Source organism: Megalobrama amblycephala, linkage group LG8 (assembly GCF_018812025.1).
Source record: "Megalobrama amblycephala isolate DHTTF-2021 linkage group LG8, ASM1881202v1, whole genome shotgun sequence".
Taxonomy (NCBI): Eukaryota; Metazoa; Chordata; class Actinopteri; order Cypriniformes; family Xenocyprididae; genus Megalobrama; species Megalobrama amblycephala.
The window spans coordinates 11,196,898-11,215,468 of NC_063051.1; the positions used below are offsets into that span (position 1 = coordinate 11,196,898).

The 18,571-nt window shown below is 36.7% G+C and overlaps 1 protein-coding gene across 1 annotated transcript in view; it reads right to left on the reverse strand.

Moving 5' to 3' along the window:
* The window catches only part of oca2 (oculocutaneous albinism II), an 88,859-nt gene extending 72,205 nt beyond the window's left edge, over window positions 1-16,654 (reverse strand). The window contains exons 1-9 of the mRNA XM_048199229.1: window positions 16,259-16,654; window positions 15,049-15,304; window positions 8,347-8,442; window positions 5,009-5,182; window positions 4,229-4,286; window positions 4,055-4,127; window positions 3,351-3,511; window positions 2,190-2,272; window positions 1,724-1,877 (exon numbers count right to left, since the gene is read on the reverse strand). Coding sequence (XP_048055186.1) covers window positions 1,724-1,877; window positions 2,190-2,272; window positions 3,351-3,511; window positions 4,055-4,127; window positions 4,229-4,286; window positions 5,009-5,182; window positions 8,347-8,442; window positions 15,049-15,304; window positions 16,259-16,304 — 1,101 coding nt within the window. The 5' untranslated portion in view covers window positions 16,305-16,654. The remainder of the gene's footprint in view (window positions 1-1,723; window positions 1,878-2,189; window positions 2,273-3,350; window positions 3,512-4,054; window positions 4,128-4,228; window positions 4,287-5,008; window positions 5,183-8,346; window positions 8,443-15,048; window positions 15,305-16,258) is intronic.
* Window positions 16,655-18,571: the final 1,917 nt, after the last annotated feature.

Sequence of the window (18,571 nt, forward strand, 5' to 3'; positions counted from 1 at the left end):
GAAGGAAAATGCTAAATCTGAATGCAGGTAATAAACCTGCTCATTTGATCCTTTTCTCACAATACTCTTCTACATAAAACAGTAAGCTTTAATAATGAAAAATATCAATTGAGAACATACAGTTTACGTTGCTGAGTGGTTGCTAAGGGTGTTGTGTAGTGATACACAGAACCGTTGGGTGAAACGGTCATAGTCGTGTTTTATCGTGAATAAAACACAGCTATTGACCAATCAGAATAAAGGACAGGAACTAACCGTTTTATAAAATATAATAAAGCAGTCATGATTATCTGATGAACTTTACCTTTTATCTGTTCTCAAAAAAAAAGTACCCCTGTTTTAAAAGCACCTAATCAACATAAAATTCATTCATTAGTTTGATTTTAAAAACAGAATGTATATTTTCTTAGCACCTTGAAGATAGTGTAGCCATATTTATGAAGCATTAGTATAAACGTCGTGTTTCGGTAAAAGTGGAAACATGGGCCCCCAGTGTCTCCATTAGCATTCTCACAAAGGCCTAATTAAACTATTCGACACACAGCATGTTGTCCCTCCTGAAGAAATAAATGTAATTAAGAAGGGAGGTCCCCTCTGCCCTCATGTCCCCCTGGAGCCACACTAAAACGGAGCTTTCTCGCAAACTCTAAAAAGTGTGCACTACAGGGAGAAGAGGAAGTTAAAAATGTGGAGGAGTGTTTTGCTGTGAGGCTCTGTAATAATCTACATCCCTTAAGAGCTGTTCACACTAACAGAGATATATAGTGACCAAAAACTGAATAAATATAAAAATGGAAATGATTCATTTCACAGGAGAGCTGGCCATTTCAAGCAACATGAGCGAAAGAGACCAGAAAATTGAGTTCTACTACTACAATAAGATCCAAAAGAGTCTAATGAAAATGCTTCTATTTAATACAATTTTGACAGAATGCTTTACTATTCAGTATGTCCCTCTGATTGACAGCAGCACTCAAGCTGCATGAACTCCATAAGTTTGTCCTAAACTGGATGATTCATGATATCAGCAAGATTTGAAGGTTCAATGGAAGCAAGGGACATCTGACATTTTCGACAAAGGAGTTCACATGGTCAGTGTCACAAAATTGCTTATTTGATGATTGACCTAGAAATAATGCAGAAGAATCCTTTAGTTTGCCTCATAACTTTTCTCCATTTAAAATTGTTCCAAAGCTTAAAACTGTATCTAAGTTAAAAGGAAAAATTAAAATTGCTTTCTCACATTTGGACCAATACAATTTGGTGTTGCATTAAAATATGACCAGCTAAATCCACTTTTCGATTCATACATCGGTTTTAGATATTCCACAAATCCAACATACTTCGGTGGAATCAGTTTGTGTGGGCCTGGGCCAGTAGAAATCTCTTCCCATTAAGTTTAGTAGAGCCCAGTGACCTCTAGTGCTCAACAGTGGTACAAAGAAAAATCATGAATAGCCACTGCTCAGGACTTATCAGAATAGTGCTTGATTTGCAAGCTCAACTTTTACCCACTGTGACTTCTACTCCTCCTGAGAAGTTACAAAAGACCACAGACATGTACATACAAACCTCAGTCGACTCTGCACAGAGTCAATGTGGCAAAACAGCCACGATGATCTTGTTTATGGGGATGAAATATGGGATGAGTCATGAAAGACCATTGAATGGATTATCTTGCAGTGTGAAAAGAATGTCTTCACACCGACACCTCATATTTTACCTCAAAGATGATGAGCACATAGACTCCTGCCAGGATCAATCCAGCGATAAGCACCTGTGTTTCCACGGTTACATAGAGCGACTGGTGAGTCATGGACAGAGGGACCACCTGACTGTCTAACAGAAAGGCCTGCACACTGATCAGAATAGGAGTGCTTGAGGGGAAGACAAAGAGACAGATTACAGAGGTGGAGACACATTAAAGCACACACCATGACAGGAACTACTGCAAAACCCATATTATCACATAATCACGTTTACTGAACTGTAAGTGCAATTTAAAATGTGATTAAATTAAAATCTGAAATCTGACAGTTGTATGACAAGATTATTCTACATTTTCATTATCCAGCAGATGCAATAATGAGCACTGTATAACATGAAATGTCTTTGCATTTGGTCCATCCTTTGCCAGTTCATTAATGGAATTGTGCTGATCTTGTGTGACGAGGAATGTGTAATCGTACCTGCTAACCATTTCAAATGTCCTTGTTCTCAGAATTTGGTCACTTCGTTGGGAATGCAATGGTATTGTCCAGTTATAAAGCACCTGTTGGAAAAATCTTACCGTTTATATTGTGAATGTTTAGAATAATCTCCGTAAAGACTATTTGAGAAAAGAAAATATTTGCTATTTATATTTCACATACAGCAGCCTCAAAAAGTATTTGGATACTTATAAGTGACACATTAAAATGTATAAAAGACTTTACATGATATACTACAATGTAATAATATAACAATATAATACAAAACATTATACCAACAAGTGGCATTTATTTTAAAGACATATTTGTATATATATATATATATATATATATATATATATATATATATATATATATATATATATATATATTTTAAGACTTTATATTATATTATATTATATTATATTATATTATATTCAAAATTCAAAATTTTGGGGTCAGTAATATATATATATATATATATATATTTTAAGAAATTACTTTTATGCTGTTCTTTTGAATGAATTTTCTATTTAAACAATCCTGAAAAAATGTATCACAGCTTCCACAAAAATATTGACCAGCACAACTGTTTTCAACATTGATAATAATGAAATGTTCATAGAGCACCAAATAATATTAATATTTAAGTATATATAAGTATATTAGTATGAATTCTGAAGGATCATGTGACACTGAAGACTGTAATGGCTGCTGAAATTCAGCTTTGTCATCACAGGAATAAATGACATTTTAAAACAATAAAATCTTTAAAGGGTATTACAGTCTGTAATAATATTTTTAACTGGTTTTATATTTTTTATCAAATCATTGCAGACTTGGTGAGCATAAGAGACTTTCAAAAACATAAAAACATTCTTACTGACCCTAAACTAAAGCATAAATACACTTTTCAAGTGAAATGATCCACAAAAAAAGATTGATCGGTTTGAATTTATTAAACAATAGATATACTGTTCAAAATTAAGTCAAAAATAATTTTGACACTGTCTGGTTGCCATACATTGTGAAATGTGCCTATAGTAACCACAGGTGAAGGTCATCACATTGAGTCTTTAACTATATTAAATAATAGTTTATTCTGCTGGTAAGATAAAGTGTATAACTGTTCCTTTTGGCTGTGTTGAAAACAACTCTAACCTGCTGAGCTCTTCTCCGGCGAGGCCCCGCCTCCTCAGTCTGCTCCACCTGGATCAGAATATACTCCTGGGCCTCTTGTACTGCTTCCATCCCTCCCAAAAACGGCCCACCAACCTGCAGCTTCAGCAGGGAGTTGTCACGAAAATCAGTAAGATTTGTGGCTACAGTGATCATTTGGGTTAAGGAAAACTTCCATGGACTAGGGATATAAAAGAAAATACACTACACAAAATATCCATCAAGCATTAACCCGAGTGTTTTGGAAGAGTTTCACGAACAGATGTCAGCTGGCCATCGTTTCATTTTGGACAGACAATTCCCTCCCACCAGCAGAAGGTACTTTGCAGCACTTCAGTGCATTGTTCACTCTTCACATTCATCTCTACATCTCTGCAGGACTCACAGATTGCCGCAAGTATCAGGCAGATCTGTTGTTATGCACAAAGTCATAGGCAAGACTGTTACCATGACACAGGCCGCTGTAAATAGCAGATGGTGAGATTGTCACAGAAACGGAAATGAATTAGCGCAGCCCTTCAGTGCAATCTCCGAACCAAATATAAAATCCCTGCAGGGTCTGAGGAGTTAGCGCAGTGGCACGCATCATCACAATATTTGACTTGTGCATTAATGATTCTTATTTATCTAGTCAAAGCAAAGCCAAACAATGCAGATTCCCTAAAGTACACAAATGGTGAGGATACAGAAACTCTCAGTAGATGAGACTGCCAGCATCCTCCAGGGGCTCTCCCTGTCAGGATACATGCTGAAAAACAGCTGATTCAAATAAATATAGTTATTTCAAAGTGTCACAAAGGCAGACAAATAAAATCTGAGCTATGAACTTCATAAACGTTGATCAGGTCTGTACAACTTACTGAACAGAGAACAACAATGATGAAGATGGTGATGATTTTTGTTGTCCTTAAGCAATATCTGTAAAAGCAAACGCAGGCATTTGTTATGACATCTACTTTGCAACAGAAACACAGTTAATGTCCCAGACAGTCGTTAACGGAGGGGATTTTGAATTAGAGCTACGGTAAAGCGCTTTGCACAACCATTTAATACTTTCTGCCTTATCCTACTCAGCTTTGTTAACTTTGTTTAACTTTAGTTAGTTTGGGGTTGGTAAGATTTTTCAATATTTCTGAAAAAAGTGCCCTATGCTCACAAAGGATGCGTTTATTTGATCAAAAACACAGTAAAAGCTATTTAAAAGAACTACATTCTTTTTAAATTCGTTTTAAAATGTATTTTATTGCTGTGATGGCAGAGCTGAATTTTCAGCAGCCATTACTCCAGTCTTCAGTGTCACATGATCCTTCAGAAATCATTCTAATATGCTGATTTGGTCCTTAAGAAAGATTTCTTATCATAAATGTTGAAAACAGTTAATATTTTTGTGGAAACTGTCAAACATTTTTGCCAGGATTCGTTGATGAATAGAAAATGAATGCTAATATGAAACAAAAGTTCAAAATAACAGCAATAGTAAAAATAGTAACATTATAAATTTCTTTACTGACACTTTTGATCAATATAATGTGTCCTTGCAGAATAAAATGATTAATTTCTTTCCCAAAAAAATAAATGAATAAAAAATCTTATCTGACCCCAAATTTGGAATGGTTTGAACGGTTGAATTTATGCCATACCTGATGGGGGATGACAGTTTGAAGTAATGTTCACATTTCTCCATGGATGTGATGTGGGACAGACTGGTCACCTCACTGCCAAGCCTGCACCTCCTCTCCAATTCAGCAGAGCTAGCCTCCCATGATTCCTCTCCAGACCCCAGGCTGGGCTCATGCAGCGTCATGTAGGTTATACTGCATAAAACAGTATAAAAACAATGGGTTAGACACTGTGGTGCTTGCAAAATATTGCTCTGTTTGTTTGAGCAATCCGAGACATCAGCTTCTGGCTCAAACAAACAGTTAATGAGTTTAGGGTGGGACTATCTGTTTAGCGGTAAAAATTAAATAGTTTGACCTGGGAACAGTGTTGTCAAGAATCGGGCTACTTTTACACTGCTGCCGTGGGTTGTTTTTTTATGTCCGCGGGTTGAAGCGACCCAAAATAACATGATATTTAGCTCCTGGAATGCAAATTTTACCAAGGGAACCTTCCCAAAAAAGAGGGTTTTACCACCTGGAATGTGAATGGGCTAGTTTTGAGTAGCAATGGGGCTAGTTTTGTTGTGAAAACCTGGCAACCCTGCCTGGGAATCCTGTTTGAAACAATCATTCATTTTGGAGTCCCACTCAATGCTGCAAGTTGCACAGGAATTAAACACTTTACAAATTATTTTCACATTTATAGGCTAGCTGTGAAAATCCACAACCTCTAGGCTTACTTTTACTGTAATTCAAAGTAAAACATATGGCTGATTCACTTCTGCAGGGGTAGAAAGTGATCATTCATCTAAATGCTAATAGCAGCCACATGACAGAGATTAAGACCAACGAAAGGTGTTAAAAGCTTGTTATGATACACAGTTCTGGCGAAGTCATGCTAAGACAGGATACAAGTTCCTAGGCATAACTAGAGGTTTTTGTGTTGATTATAGGCAGCAAGATAGATTATTCCAACTGAGAACACAATATAATCGCTAGCAGCATTAGCATTCAGCTCACTGCCTTACAGAAGGAATGAAAAATGTATTACCGAGGGCAGCAGATAGCAGCCAGCCATATTAGCACTATGACAACAGTTTACTGCATGTAGGCTCCTTGATCTCAGAGGGCTGTTATGATAACGCATAGCAGTGGTCTGTGGCGGTACTGTAGGGGGCCCACCAATTGTTTAATATAAAACTAATGTGTGAAAAACTGAATTATGTTAAACAAAATGAATTTTAATTTAACTACAGCTAGTACAGCAAGAGGCTAAGTACAGCAAGAAGTGCAGCAGTGTTTCATTATTAAAATATAATGGGTTACACTTTAATTTAAGGTGACGTAGTTATGTTGTACTTGCTCATAAGTACTGAGTAATATTAACTCCATGTACTTACTATAGAGTTGCGGTTAGGGTTTGATTTAGGGTTAGTTATTTGTAATTATGCATAATTTACTATTATTTCTATAAGTTCATATAGTAACATGTAACTGTCACCTTCAAATAAAGTGTCACCATATAATGTGACGTATATTACTCTGTACATTAAAACATTTTATTTTAATGGCTTTGCAATTTAAGAATTATGACAAAGTTTTATAAATACATTAATATGGTACTATATGTTATTATAGGCCGATCTCAAAAAGCAACAAAGGCAGTGGTTCTTAACCTTTTTGACCTCATATATCCAAGACTAGGGGAATCACTTTTTTTCTTCTTCAAAGAAAAAAAGCCTACTGGGCCCCGACCTTATGGCTGAGAAGACTGCAATAAGGGGTCCCAGAGGAGAATGAGCCTGGTTTCTCTCAAGATTTCAATGGAGTTTGTGTTCCTTGCCACTGTCACCTTTTGGCTTTCTTAGTTGTGACACTTAATATTCAGAAATATTAATGACTTGAATACACTGACACTATTGGATGAGAACTGAACTGGGCTGGACGATGACATCACTGTTTTCTCCAGAGCTGCTATATGATGAATTGAACTCCATATGAACTTTACACACAGTTACTGAATGGAACTTTAGAGCTGCTTTACAGCTGTTTGCATAATTGAACCATTATTTTCCTGTTTATCACTGTAAAGCTGCTTTGAAACAATCTGTATTTAAAGCGCTTATAAATAAAGGTAACTTGACCTTACATAGACAAACAATGAATACATTAAAATCCTGTGTTTGATTCAATTTGAATTTTCATTAGCAATGAGAGAAGGCTTATCCTGCTCAATCCTGCTTTATATGAGATTTTCTTATTTACCTGATAAAATAAAATTTAGTGAAAATAGCAATATTCAGCATTGAAGAGAACATTTTGTTGGTACATCCAAACAAAATTAAATACAGGTGTAATCCTTATGCCTATGACTCTTCAAACAATGTTACATAAAAATCACTGGCTTTAGAGTTCTGGTAGGGATGCATGGGTGAATCAAGGACACATGCTGAGGAAACAGGAAATAAATGGAACAAAAAACAAAATGACAAAAAATATTGAAGAACTAAGAACTATTATAGTTGCTTCCCACAAAAAAAAAAAATATTGATTTGTATGAAAAAATACCAAATGTTTAAATGGAAAATTGGAGATTCTTATGCAAATAAAATGTCTAATAATAACATATCCCTGACTGGTTAAGCAATTGTGCTGTGAAAAATTCGGTCTGTTGGAATCATTCCTGATTATTATAGAGCCTGACAACTGAGAGTGCAGATAGCATACTGCAGGCAGTGTTTGGTTTAATTAAGAAGTACATAGAGGTCAAGACCACTTCATGATATCAAAATGCCATACATTATGTAAGGAACTGTGTTTGCCTTCAACCTGGCAATATATAAAGTAATTGTTGAAAATGAAGGTCACAAAGCCACTTTTTCTCATTACTGAATGAGAACAAGGTCGGTAATTACAGACCCCAGGTAATATTCATACAGCTGTTCTGCAGAAGCCTCCTTGACAAAAGCAAAGTCAACAGGTCTTTAGAATCTGCAACTTTGGAAGAAAGATGCAGAAATTTCCTGTGTACGATTGATTAATGCTTTATAATAACTTGCAAAGAATATGAAATTCTATAACAATTAACATATGAATAATGAATATTGAAATAGGCAGAAATGCCATTACATTTTGATAGTGCAGTTTGGTATATGAATGCACTTCAACTTCAGATCTTGTCAAAGCATTATATAATGATTGCAAATGACTAATTGAAAAAAAAAGTTATTATGAAGTATGTTCCAGTAGGTTCTTTTTTATTTACAAACCTTCATTGAATTGTTTACTGCTGAAGAGAAGGAAAAAAAACAAGAACTAAAAAATAACAAAAACGAAATATTGTGAAACTAACTAGGAAATAATATACATAGTCTCACCTGTCATTTTGGGGTAATGTGAGAAGAGGTGAACGTTCTGTGTGGTTGGCTTGGTTGGATTTGCCTTTCAGGAGGTTTACCATGCTGAAGCTGTGCCTGGAAACAAGGAGAGGACTTATTAAATCCGAGCATGATGTCTGTCATAAATAACATCTCAGCCACATTTAGAAATCAATTCTTGGCATCCATTTTTAATGACTCTACTATAAAAACAGTCAGCCGAAATAAAATGGAACTAAAAGTCTTTGAGCAGATCTGAAAGTCATTCTTCCTTTTTGGTCTCTTCTTAGTCATCTTTACAGCACTATCATCTTGGTTTAAAATGTCAAACAAGGTCTAAGCTACATGATCATAACATAAATGTACCAGCCCTTTTTGTCTCTGACTAAATAAGGGCCCTTTTCTAAGTTCGCCAAGCATAATGCCAACAAAAGACATATTTAAATAAATTATTATGAAAGTAATTTAAAGCTGTTCTACAATATGTAACTAATTTCATTTGTTGTAGCCTACATACAGTGGTGTGAAAAAGTGCTTGCCCCCTTCCTGATTTTTTTTTTTTTCCTGCATGTTTGTCACACTTTATTGTTTCAGATCATCAAACAAATTTAAATATTGATCAAAGATAACACAAGTAAACACAACATGCAGTTTTTATTATGAAGGGAAAACAAAATCCAAACCACAAGGCCCTGTGTGAAAAAGTGCTTGCTTCCTCAACCTAATAACCGGTTGGGCCACCCTTAGCAGCAACAACTGCAATCAAGCATTTGCGATAACTTGCAATGAGTCTGTTACAGCGCTGTGGAGGAATTTTGGCCCACTCATCTTTGTAGAATTGTTGTAATACAGCCACATTGGAGGGTTTTCGAGCGTGAACCGCCACAGCTTCTCAATAGGATTGAGGTCAGGACTTTGACTAGGCCACTCCAAAGTCTTCATTTTGTTTTTCTTCAGCCATTCAGAGGTGGACTTGCTAGTGTGTTTTGGATCATTGTACTGCTGCAGAACCCAAGTTCACTTCAGCTTGAGGTCAAGAACAGATGGCTGAACATTGTCCTTCAGGATTTTTTGGTAGACAGCAGAATTCATGGTTCCATTTATCACAGCAAGTCTTCCAGGTCCTGAAGCAGCAAAACAGCCCCAGACCATCACAGTACCACCACCATATTTTACTGTTGGCATGATGTTCTTTTTCTGAAATGCTGTGTTACTTTGGAACACACACCTTCCAAAAAGTTTAACTTTTTTCTCGTCAGTCCACAGAGTATTTTCCCAAAAGTCTTGGGGATCATCAAGATGTTTTCTGAGACAAGCCTTTATGTTCTTTTTGCTCAGCAGCGATTTTCAATTTGGAACTCTGCCAGGCAGGCCATTTTTGCACAGTCTCTTTCTTATGGTGGAGTCATGAACACTGACTTTAACTGAGGCAAGTGAGGCCTGCAGTTCTTTAGATGTTGTTGTGGGGTCTTTTGTGACCTCTTGGATGAGTCGTCACTGCGCTCTTGGGGTAATTTTGGTCGGCAGGCCACTCCTGGGAAGGTTCATCACTGTTTCATGTTTTTGTCATTTGTGGATATTGGCTCTCACTGTGGTTCGCTGGAGTCCCAAAGCTTTAGAAATGGCTTTATAACCTTTTATCTATAATCTCAATTACTTTCTTTCTCATTTGTTCCTGAATTTCTTGGGATCTCAACATGATGTGTAGCTTTTGAGGATTTTTTGGTCTACTAAGGATCTTTTGTCAGACAGGTCCTATTTAAGTGATTTCTTGATTGCGAACAGGTGTGGCAGTAATTAGGCCTGGGTGTGGCTAGAGAAACTGAACTCAGGTGTGATAAACCACAGTTATGTTTTAACAGCGGGGGGCAAGCACTTTTTCACAATGGGCCATGTGGGTTTGGATTTTGTTTTTCCTTCATAATAAAAACCTTCGTTTAAAAACTGCATGTTGTGTTTACTAGTGTTATCTTTGATTCATATTTAAATTTGCTTGATGATCTGAAACATTAAAGTGTGACAAACATGCAAAAAAATTTAAAAAAAATCAGGAAGGGGGCAAGCACTTTTTCATACCACTGTATATATTAGCCTAATTATGAGGGCCCCCCCAAAATGTCTGTGCATGGCCCTGACAGGTTACATGTCCAAAAGATTAACAGCAATTGTATAAGTCATCCTTCTGATCCATTGTGTCCTCCTACAGCTTTCTGTAGGCAGGTTGTCTTGATGATTTAACCGACACCTCATAACTTGTCAGGGCGAATGTGGGCATCAGGTGGTGTGCAGATTCACAGAGGCAATAGTGTGGCATGGTTATGACAGGTTTAAGGACAACATCATTCTGCTTATCCGGGCCTTGAAGACTAAAATAATGTTCTGTCCTTGGTTTACATGCTATAAAACACAGTGGCACAATGAAATAAATCAAACAATTGCTTTGTTACTGTTAAATAATTTCTTATTTCTTGGGCTTCACTTTTTGACTTTCTCTGTGTCTTGGGATTTTTCCATTGTGCACATCATGTACCTATCTAGACAAAACAAGAAGTAGTAGTCCTTGGACACACCGACACTCTCACACACAACCAGAGGTTGAAGACACACACACATTTACGCACATACATTTCTTATTTGTTATTATATTTCTTGAAATGCCATACATGGTAAGGTTTGATTTTTAAGTCGTATGATTGGATGCTCAAGCCATCCTGGAGACTGTTGTTTGACCTGTGTCTATAAATATGACCCTTCTTCCTGAATAAATTTGAGAATGCTTTGTACCACACTTGATCTGTGTCTGCTTGGTCATTCTCCCGAGGCCTCACGCTGCTGCTGCCACACATCACAGGGGTTAAGGTCGCCTGTTTCTTAACTGATGACTGGAATTACAAATATTCTATCTATTATTGAGATTTTGATCTAACAGTTTGGGGGTTCATCCGGGATTTGAACCCGGACCAGTTTGAACAGTTACCTTTATCTGTGCCAGTGACAGGCTCATGTAATGCATGAATCCCCACAAAAGTCAGTGCCACGGTCTCATGATTTTAATGTATTTATCTTTTAACACATGTCATATATCAGATATCCTCCAATTTTAAAGAAATGGGGAAAATAATGCATATAAAGCCTGAAATCCTGACCCAGGAAATCAGTTGTTTCTAGTGAAATGTGCCACATATATGTGCCCTTAATGTCTGTTCTAGAGTCTAGAACAGGGGTTCCATGGCAGTCAAGCAGGGGGTCTGCCAATTATTGTTTAATTCTAAACTATTTTTTGTGGATTTCTTCCATTAAAAATGACTTAAATATAAAGTATTATTAACTAAACAATAATGTATTATGTATTATGTATAATGTATTAGTAAATGTTGAAATTAACAATAACTAAGAAGGAATGCTTACGAAGTGTTTTTCATTGTTAGTTCAAGTTAACTAATGCAGTTAATCAATGTTAACAAACGGAACCTTATTTTAAAACTAAAGAAGCTAAAGTTCAGCTAAATGTTTAATTGTTCTTCCCAAATTAAAATTACTTAAAATTAAATTGTTCTCTATATGGCATACATCAATAATTATCATTTTAATGGCTTTGCAATGTAAGGATCATAAAAAAGTATATAAATATATTAATATGGTACACACAAACTGTAGTACCATAATAATAAATTTCAATATAATTTGAGCCACTGTTAGTATTCCTTCATTTGGTAATCACACTTTATCCTCTCAACCTCCTCAGACAAGGACATCTTGATTTACTGTAGTCATAAAGCAAACATTTCACATCTCATATAGTAAATAACAGGAAAATCAATATGAGTCTCACGAAGAAGAAGGGTAAGTGAAAGGATTGGTTCTCAGCTATTGCTCAGAGACAACACCAGTGTTGATATTTTTTGGCCTGTATGAATAGAACAGATGGAAATCCCAAGAATTCTGCAGGCTAATTACTGGAGCCTCTTCAGATTACTAATAATTGTGAAAAATGCTGTTTGTCATAATTAATGACAGTTTAAATGGGTAAAGTCCCTCTTATCTCTTCAATTGGCTCTGAGATTGTGTGTGTGAGTTATGGAGAGGCCTTTGCAGAATGCCAGAATAGATCAATGTTGCTCAGCACAGGCCAGACTATAGAGTCAATCCCAGTCCAATTCTAACACATCATTGGGCAAATCCCAAACCTCAGCTGCTTAGCATTACAGAGGACTCAAACAACTCACCCACCCCTACCGATGCCTCAGTTCACTGCAAACAGCTGGGACAGGATGTGTGTGTGTGTGTGTGTGTCTGTGTGCTCCAGACAAGACATAATAGCCATGGCCTCCAGGATATATCCTGGTGTTGAGTTTGGGCAAAAGGGAGATTAGACAGGATATTTCAAGGCCTTTAATCCCTCTCTCTGCAGTTACACAACGGAGAGGAGATTTGAAATGTTAGCTCACCGAATGCAGGATTTATAAATGAAGTAAAGCCTTCTCTTATTGTGCCAGGATCTGAGTGTGTGAGGTCCAGATGAGAATGAAACGGAAGGGGGGTGGGGGGTGGGGGCAGGGGGGGTTGGTACATAACCCAGTGGGACACCTACCATCCTCTTAGAATACAAGTCTAATTATACAAAGTCTAATAATGCTACTGGAGACACTAAATTGCATTTCAGGTAGACATTTGCAGCATTACAAAAGATTTCTATTTTAAATACAGTAAATGCTGTTCTTTTAAACTTTCCATTCATAAAAGAATTCTGAAAAAATGCATCATGATATCCACAAAAATACTAGTTGTTTTCAACACTGATTGTGGAATTATTGGAAATTTGCCATAGTTATATATAAACTATGGCATATTTCTCATAGAACAGAAAAAGAGAGAAAACAAACAACTATTGAAACTTTCTAGATATGGAATATTTTCCACAAGACAGAAAGAGAGAACAAACAACTATTGAAATGCATATTTTGTGATGTGTTGTGTGATGTGATCAGCTGATTTCATTGAGAGCAGTGGTTATCATTAAAGGATTCCTGCAGGAGAGCAGTCACGAGAGTAGAAGCAGATCTGATCTCATGCCTGACTAACAATTAACCACGTGATGGCTGAAAACTGTAGTGTCTAATCTGAAAGTGTCACAACCACAAGCTTAAGATTAAGACCCCCATCGTCATATTCTTCAGTACCATCTCACACACACATTTTTTCCCACATATACACACATTTGAAATGACGTTACTACAGTAATGTGACTCCACACGTGAGCACCAATCCTCTTTAGAGTCGATTAGCAGCTGTTTCACACAGAAAAGCTCTCACAAAGGGTTCCAGGAACCTTATATGCCAAATGCGTTCAGCTGAATGTCAGTCATAATAGTAGAAGTGCAATGTTAATGAATTTGTAAAGCACATTTTACATTAGGATTCTTTTCCCAAAATTAATGATTTTCCCGGCACGAGGTCTCTCAGAAACATATTTTAAAGTTGACGCATGTTATTTTATTTATGTTAAAAATGCTTTCTCCTACCACATGTTAATGTGCAGAGACAACTAAGTCGTACATAGACTGATCTCCCTAAAGAGTGTAAACACTGTGATGGTGGCACAACATTGTTCTGTTTGTGCTTTACTTCTGGCTCAACCAATTGAGTATGTTTGGGGCAGACTACCTGTTTGTCCAAATCATCTTTGACATATAGTACACTCAAATCCTCCTGGGAAGTTTGTATTTACGAGTTTCATAATTATTTCCATCAGGTGCGTTCAAGTTACTTTGGTTGGAACAAGATGGCAATGTACCTTTTTTTATTCTAGTTCTAATAAATAAATAATGGGGATCAGGTGTTTTTTTTTTTTTTTATGAAGGTGCTGTAAATTGAATTGTTTTATTGTAAGTGTACAATACTATCGTATTTTGTTCATGCAACGTAGCTTTATTGTAAATTAAACAATTATATAAATTTAGTTTCAACAAATTTACCATCAATATAGATGCTGCATCTATTACATCCACCATATTTTCTCACTGACACAACCCCAATTTGGAAAATCTGGGCTTAAAGAAAGTTTAGATTTTTCCCACTTGTAATTTTGACTTTGTGATGGCCAGTGTTGGGAGGTAACACATTACAAGTAATGCGAGTTATGCAATCAAGTAACTAGTAAAGTAACACATTAGTTTTAAATTTACAACAAAATACCTGAGTTACTTTTTCAAATAAGTAACGCAAGTTAATCTGTGTTCCCATTTATTGTCTGTGACACCTCTCCCGTCCCTGTGTTAAGAGAAATCTTTTCATAAAAAGTAACTAAGTAGTGCAATTAGTTACTTTTTTAGGGAGTAACACAATATTCTAATGCATTACTTTTAAAAGTAACTTTCTCCAACACTATTGATGGCCTAAATCAATTTTTCTTACATGACTTATTTGAAAAATGTCTCCATTCTTTTTTTCTCAGTCAATATAATGAAAGTCAATGGGATCCAATTTTGTTTTGTACCCCATGACGTTTGTTATATGGACAAAAACAGTTGAAAAATTATTTTGTGTACCTTAAAAAAAAGAAAGTATTTTATGTTTGGAAAAATTTTAAATTAGTAAATGATGATGTATGAATTTTAATTAAAGCGTGAACTATCCCTTTAACGGAATTCAGATTTGACAGTCATATACCATATATCAAATACCCAAGAACTTCTGTCCTACCTATCCTCTTGATGGACGTCAGTGTAGATTATGCAGTGTCCCGAGGGCATGGCTGCAGCCTGCAGCAATTTCTGTGTCTCTCTTTTACCAGAGAATCCCTCCAGCAGGCGAAGCTCATCAAAGTTCCCAGCCACAGTGTCAGACTTTCTGGTGCCTACCCTGCTGGAGTGACCCTGGCCTCCAGTTTGAGACATCTCCACCTCAATATTACTCTTATTCTCCAGGTACATCTTCACTCCAGCACACTGGACTGCAACTGGGGGAGAAGGGGCACATTGAGGTCAAATGATCTTTTAATGCAGCATAGGTGTCATATTTATGGTAACTAGCAGTTGAGACTTGTCTTGAGACTTACATTTCCAGATTAAAATGTAAGAAACTTTTATAAACCACATATAAAATAATGTTGAATAGAAAGAAATAATTTGAGATTCAGAACTGTATTGCGTATGATTTCATTCCATAAGGATGCACCTGTCCCCTCTAGTGCTACACATGCTAGCAAATACACTCAAATAAAATTCACATTTTTTCATCAGGACTTGTTACCAAGACACATTAGATATATATATACCTTAAAGTGTATGGTCACATTTTATAGCCCCTTTATAGGTCCCTGTGCGATTTTCATGTCTAAAGCACTTAAAGGTACACTATGTCTAGAGGTTACAAAAACAAAACTGCATGCATTGGCAGAAGAATATTGTTTTGGTTGTGTTTCGGCTCTGCATGACTGTGTGGATGGAAATGGTTATCCTACTGTTCATAAAACATTCACTACTAGGCTTAAGAGATGCAGATTATATGGAAATTATCTCATTCTCAAGCTGACTAGATGAAGACATTACTGTAGCTATAAGTTACCTATTGATAGACACAATACTTCCTTGAAAATAAATTCCAGCACAGCGCCACCATAATGAAATGACCCTTAATAGATAGCCTACTTTACAATGAACTCGGTTAGGGAGCTACATATAGTAATTTATCTGTTTGATAAAATACCTTACTCAATTGTTATAAAAATAAATGTAACGTAAATTACAAATGTAAAAACGCCACTCCCACACCATATACGCATCAAAGAGGCCAGAGCAACTTTTCTCTATTTACGGATATGACAAGACACGCATGAGCGAGTAACGTATTTCCCGCGAAACCCATCCCGCTAGGACTCCACATATACACAGTTGCTTACTTAAGCACTTACCCTCGGAGGAATCCCCGCTGCCATTTTGAAGTGCGTTCAACTTCATCAAGTGGGCGAGGGAAGATTATTTGTACATACCCCCGACGCCTCGATTTTGACAGAGGGAGGGAGCGAGTCTACTCAATGGCTGCGTCCGAAAACTTAGGTAGCTGACTTATCAGACTGCAGGCAGGCAGCATTTGTGAACAAAGGTAAGGTTACAAGTAAACTGATTTTGGACAGGCTTCTGCTTTGTTGATAACTAAGGAAATATTTTAATATTTCTCACTGGAAATGACATCAGAAATGGAAAACGTTGGTCAAAAAAAATTATATTTACACACACGGTGCGTTACAAACGGGATATAACGCCAAAGTCCCTTTAAGACAAGTCATTTCACTCGGCGGCCATCTTTGAAACGCCTCTCAGGCATTCAAGTGCAGCTCCTATCTCTTTGAATGGGGAAACATCAAATTCTCCAAAGCTGTTTGCCAAGCTTTGGATTAAATTTCATATTTGTAATCACCAATGAAATCTAACAACAACTGTCTCATACATTTTTTCCAAACGCTCGAATCATGACAAAAAAAAAACTGTATTTTTTAGGCTGGATCAAGCTAATGCACACGAGCAGACCGAAATGCGCGCCTCTTGTGCCTAATTTCGGAGGCGCGCGTCTCACTGTTTCTATAGAAACCGGAGCTTCTAACGGCTGCTGCAGTGACGCGATGACTTTACCAGTCAGCGACTGGCTTTTATTTTGAAGGCGGGACTTATTCCGCCATATTGCGCGTTGCACTTTCTGCCATTCAAAACAATCCCAGTGACGCGTCTTGTGTTATTCTATAGTCTGCGTCCCAATTCACATACTATCCGTCCTAAATAGTATTCGAAAAAAAGAATTAGCATGTCCCAAATCGTAGTATGTTGAAATGAGTATTCCAAAGATACCCGGATGGTCTACTTTTTCCGGTTAGAATTCGGAGTGCAGATCCGTGCACACTTCCAACCGCTAATATTGTAGTGATGTGTCGTTCTTGAACGATTCGTTCATTTTGAACGAATATTTAATGTGACTCGGGAAGAACGAGTCGTCTCGGGGGGTGATTCGTTCAGTCGCGCATGTGCAATATTCTACAGGTTCTGTACTGCTAGAAGTAGTTCACCTGATGATTCAATTGATTAGTTCATTTCATGAGTCTTTCGGGTTTTGAGTCGTTCCTTAATCACGTGACAGACCCATACGCTACCAATGCATTCTGAGCCGGAAAGAGAATTGATTAGTTCTTTTTATGAGTCTTTCGGGTTTTTGAGTCGTTCCTTAATCACGTGACAGACCCATACACTAAGCCAATGCATTCTGAGCCGGAAAGAGAATTGATTAGTTCTTTTTATGAGTCTTTCGGGTTTTTGAGTCGTTCCTTAATCACGTGACATACCCATATGCTATGCTGTGTGACCCAAGCACATTATATTTATTAGTAAATAACGTTAACTCTCCAGTTTTGTTTGAGTTTGTGTTACAACTGTTAAAGCTGAAGTTATCATAACCTTGATGTTTTAAACTAACATTAATAATAATTCAAATTCAAAATGTTATTTGCTTTTAATTTATGTCATTATGTCCTTTTTGAGCAATTTCTTATATTAGACCAATATGTCAAGTCTGCCTAGGAAAAGCAATTATTATAACAGCAAACTCAAAATTGGAGTAAAAATGAACAAACTAGGCTATAAATACTTTGTATTGTAGGCTTGGATTATTATATTATTATATAGCCTAGTGTTTATTTACAGATAGACAGTCAAAAAGATAAATTAATCAATATTTTATTTATAACAGGGCTTTAATTTATAATAACACACCACAGATCCTCAAGAAACAGTAACAAAAACAGTGACAGAAATTCAGAAATAGCGTATGGGTCTGTGATTAAGGAACGACTAAAACCGGAAAGACTCATGAAGAGAACTAATCAATCTCTTTCCGGCTCAAATGCATTGGCTTAGTGTATGGGTCTGTCACGTGTTTAAGGAACGACTCAAAAACCCGAAAGACTCATGAAGAGAACTAATCAATTCCTTTCCGGCTCAGAATGCATTGGCGTAGTGTATGGGTCGTCACGTGTTTAAGGAACGACCAAAAACCCGAAAGACTCATGAAATGAACTAATCAATTCTCTTACCGGCTCAGACTGCATTGGTTTAGCATGGGACTGCCTGTCAGTCATTAAGAATGACTTAAACCCGAAGCTTGTCAGACAAGAGGTGAGGTGAGCTTAATCAGCTGCTAAACTAAACCAGGTAATGAATTAATCTTTCTGAATCTTATA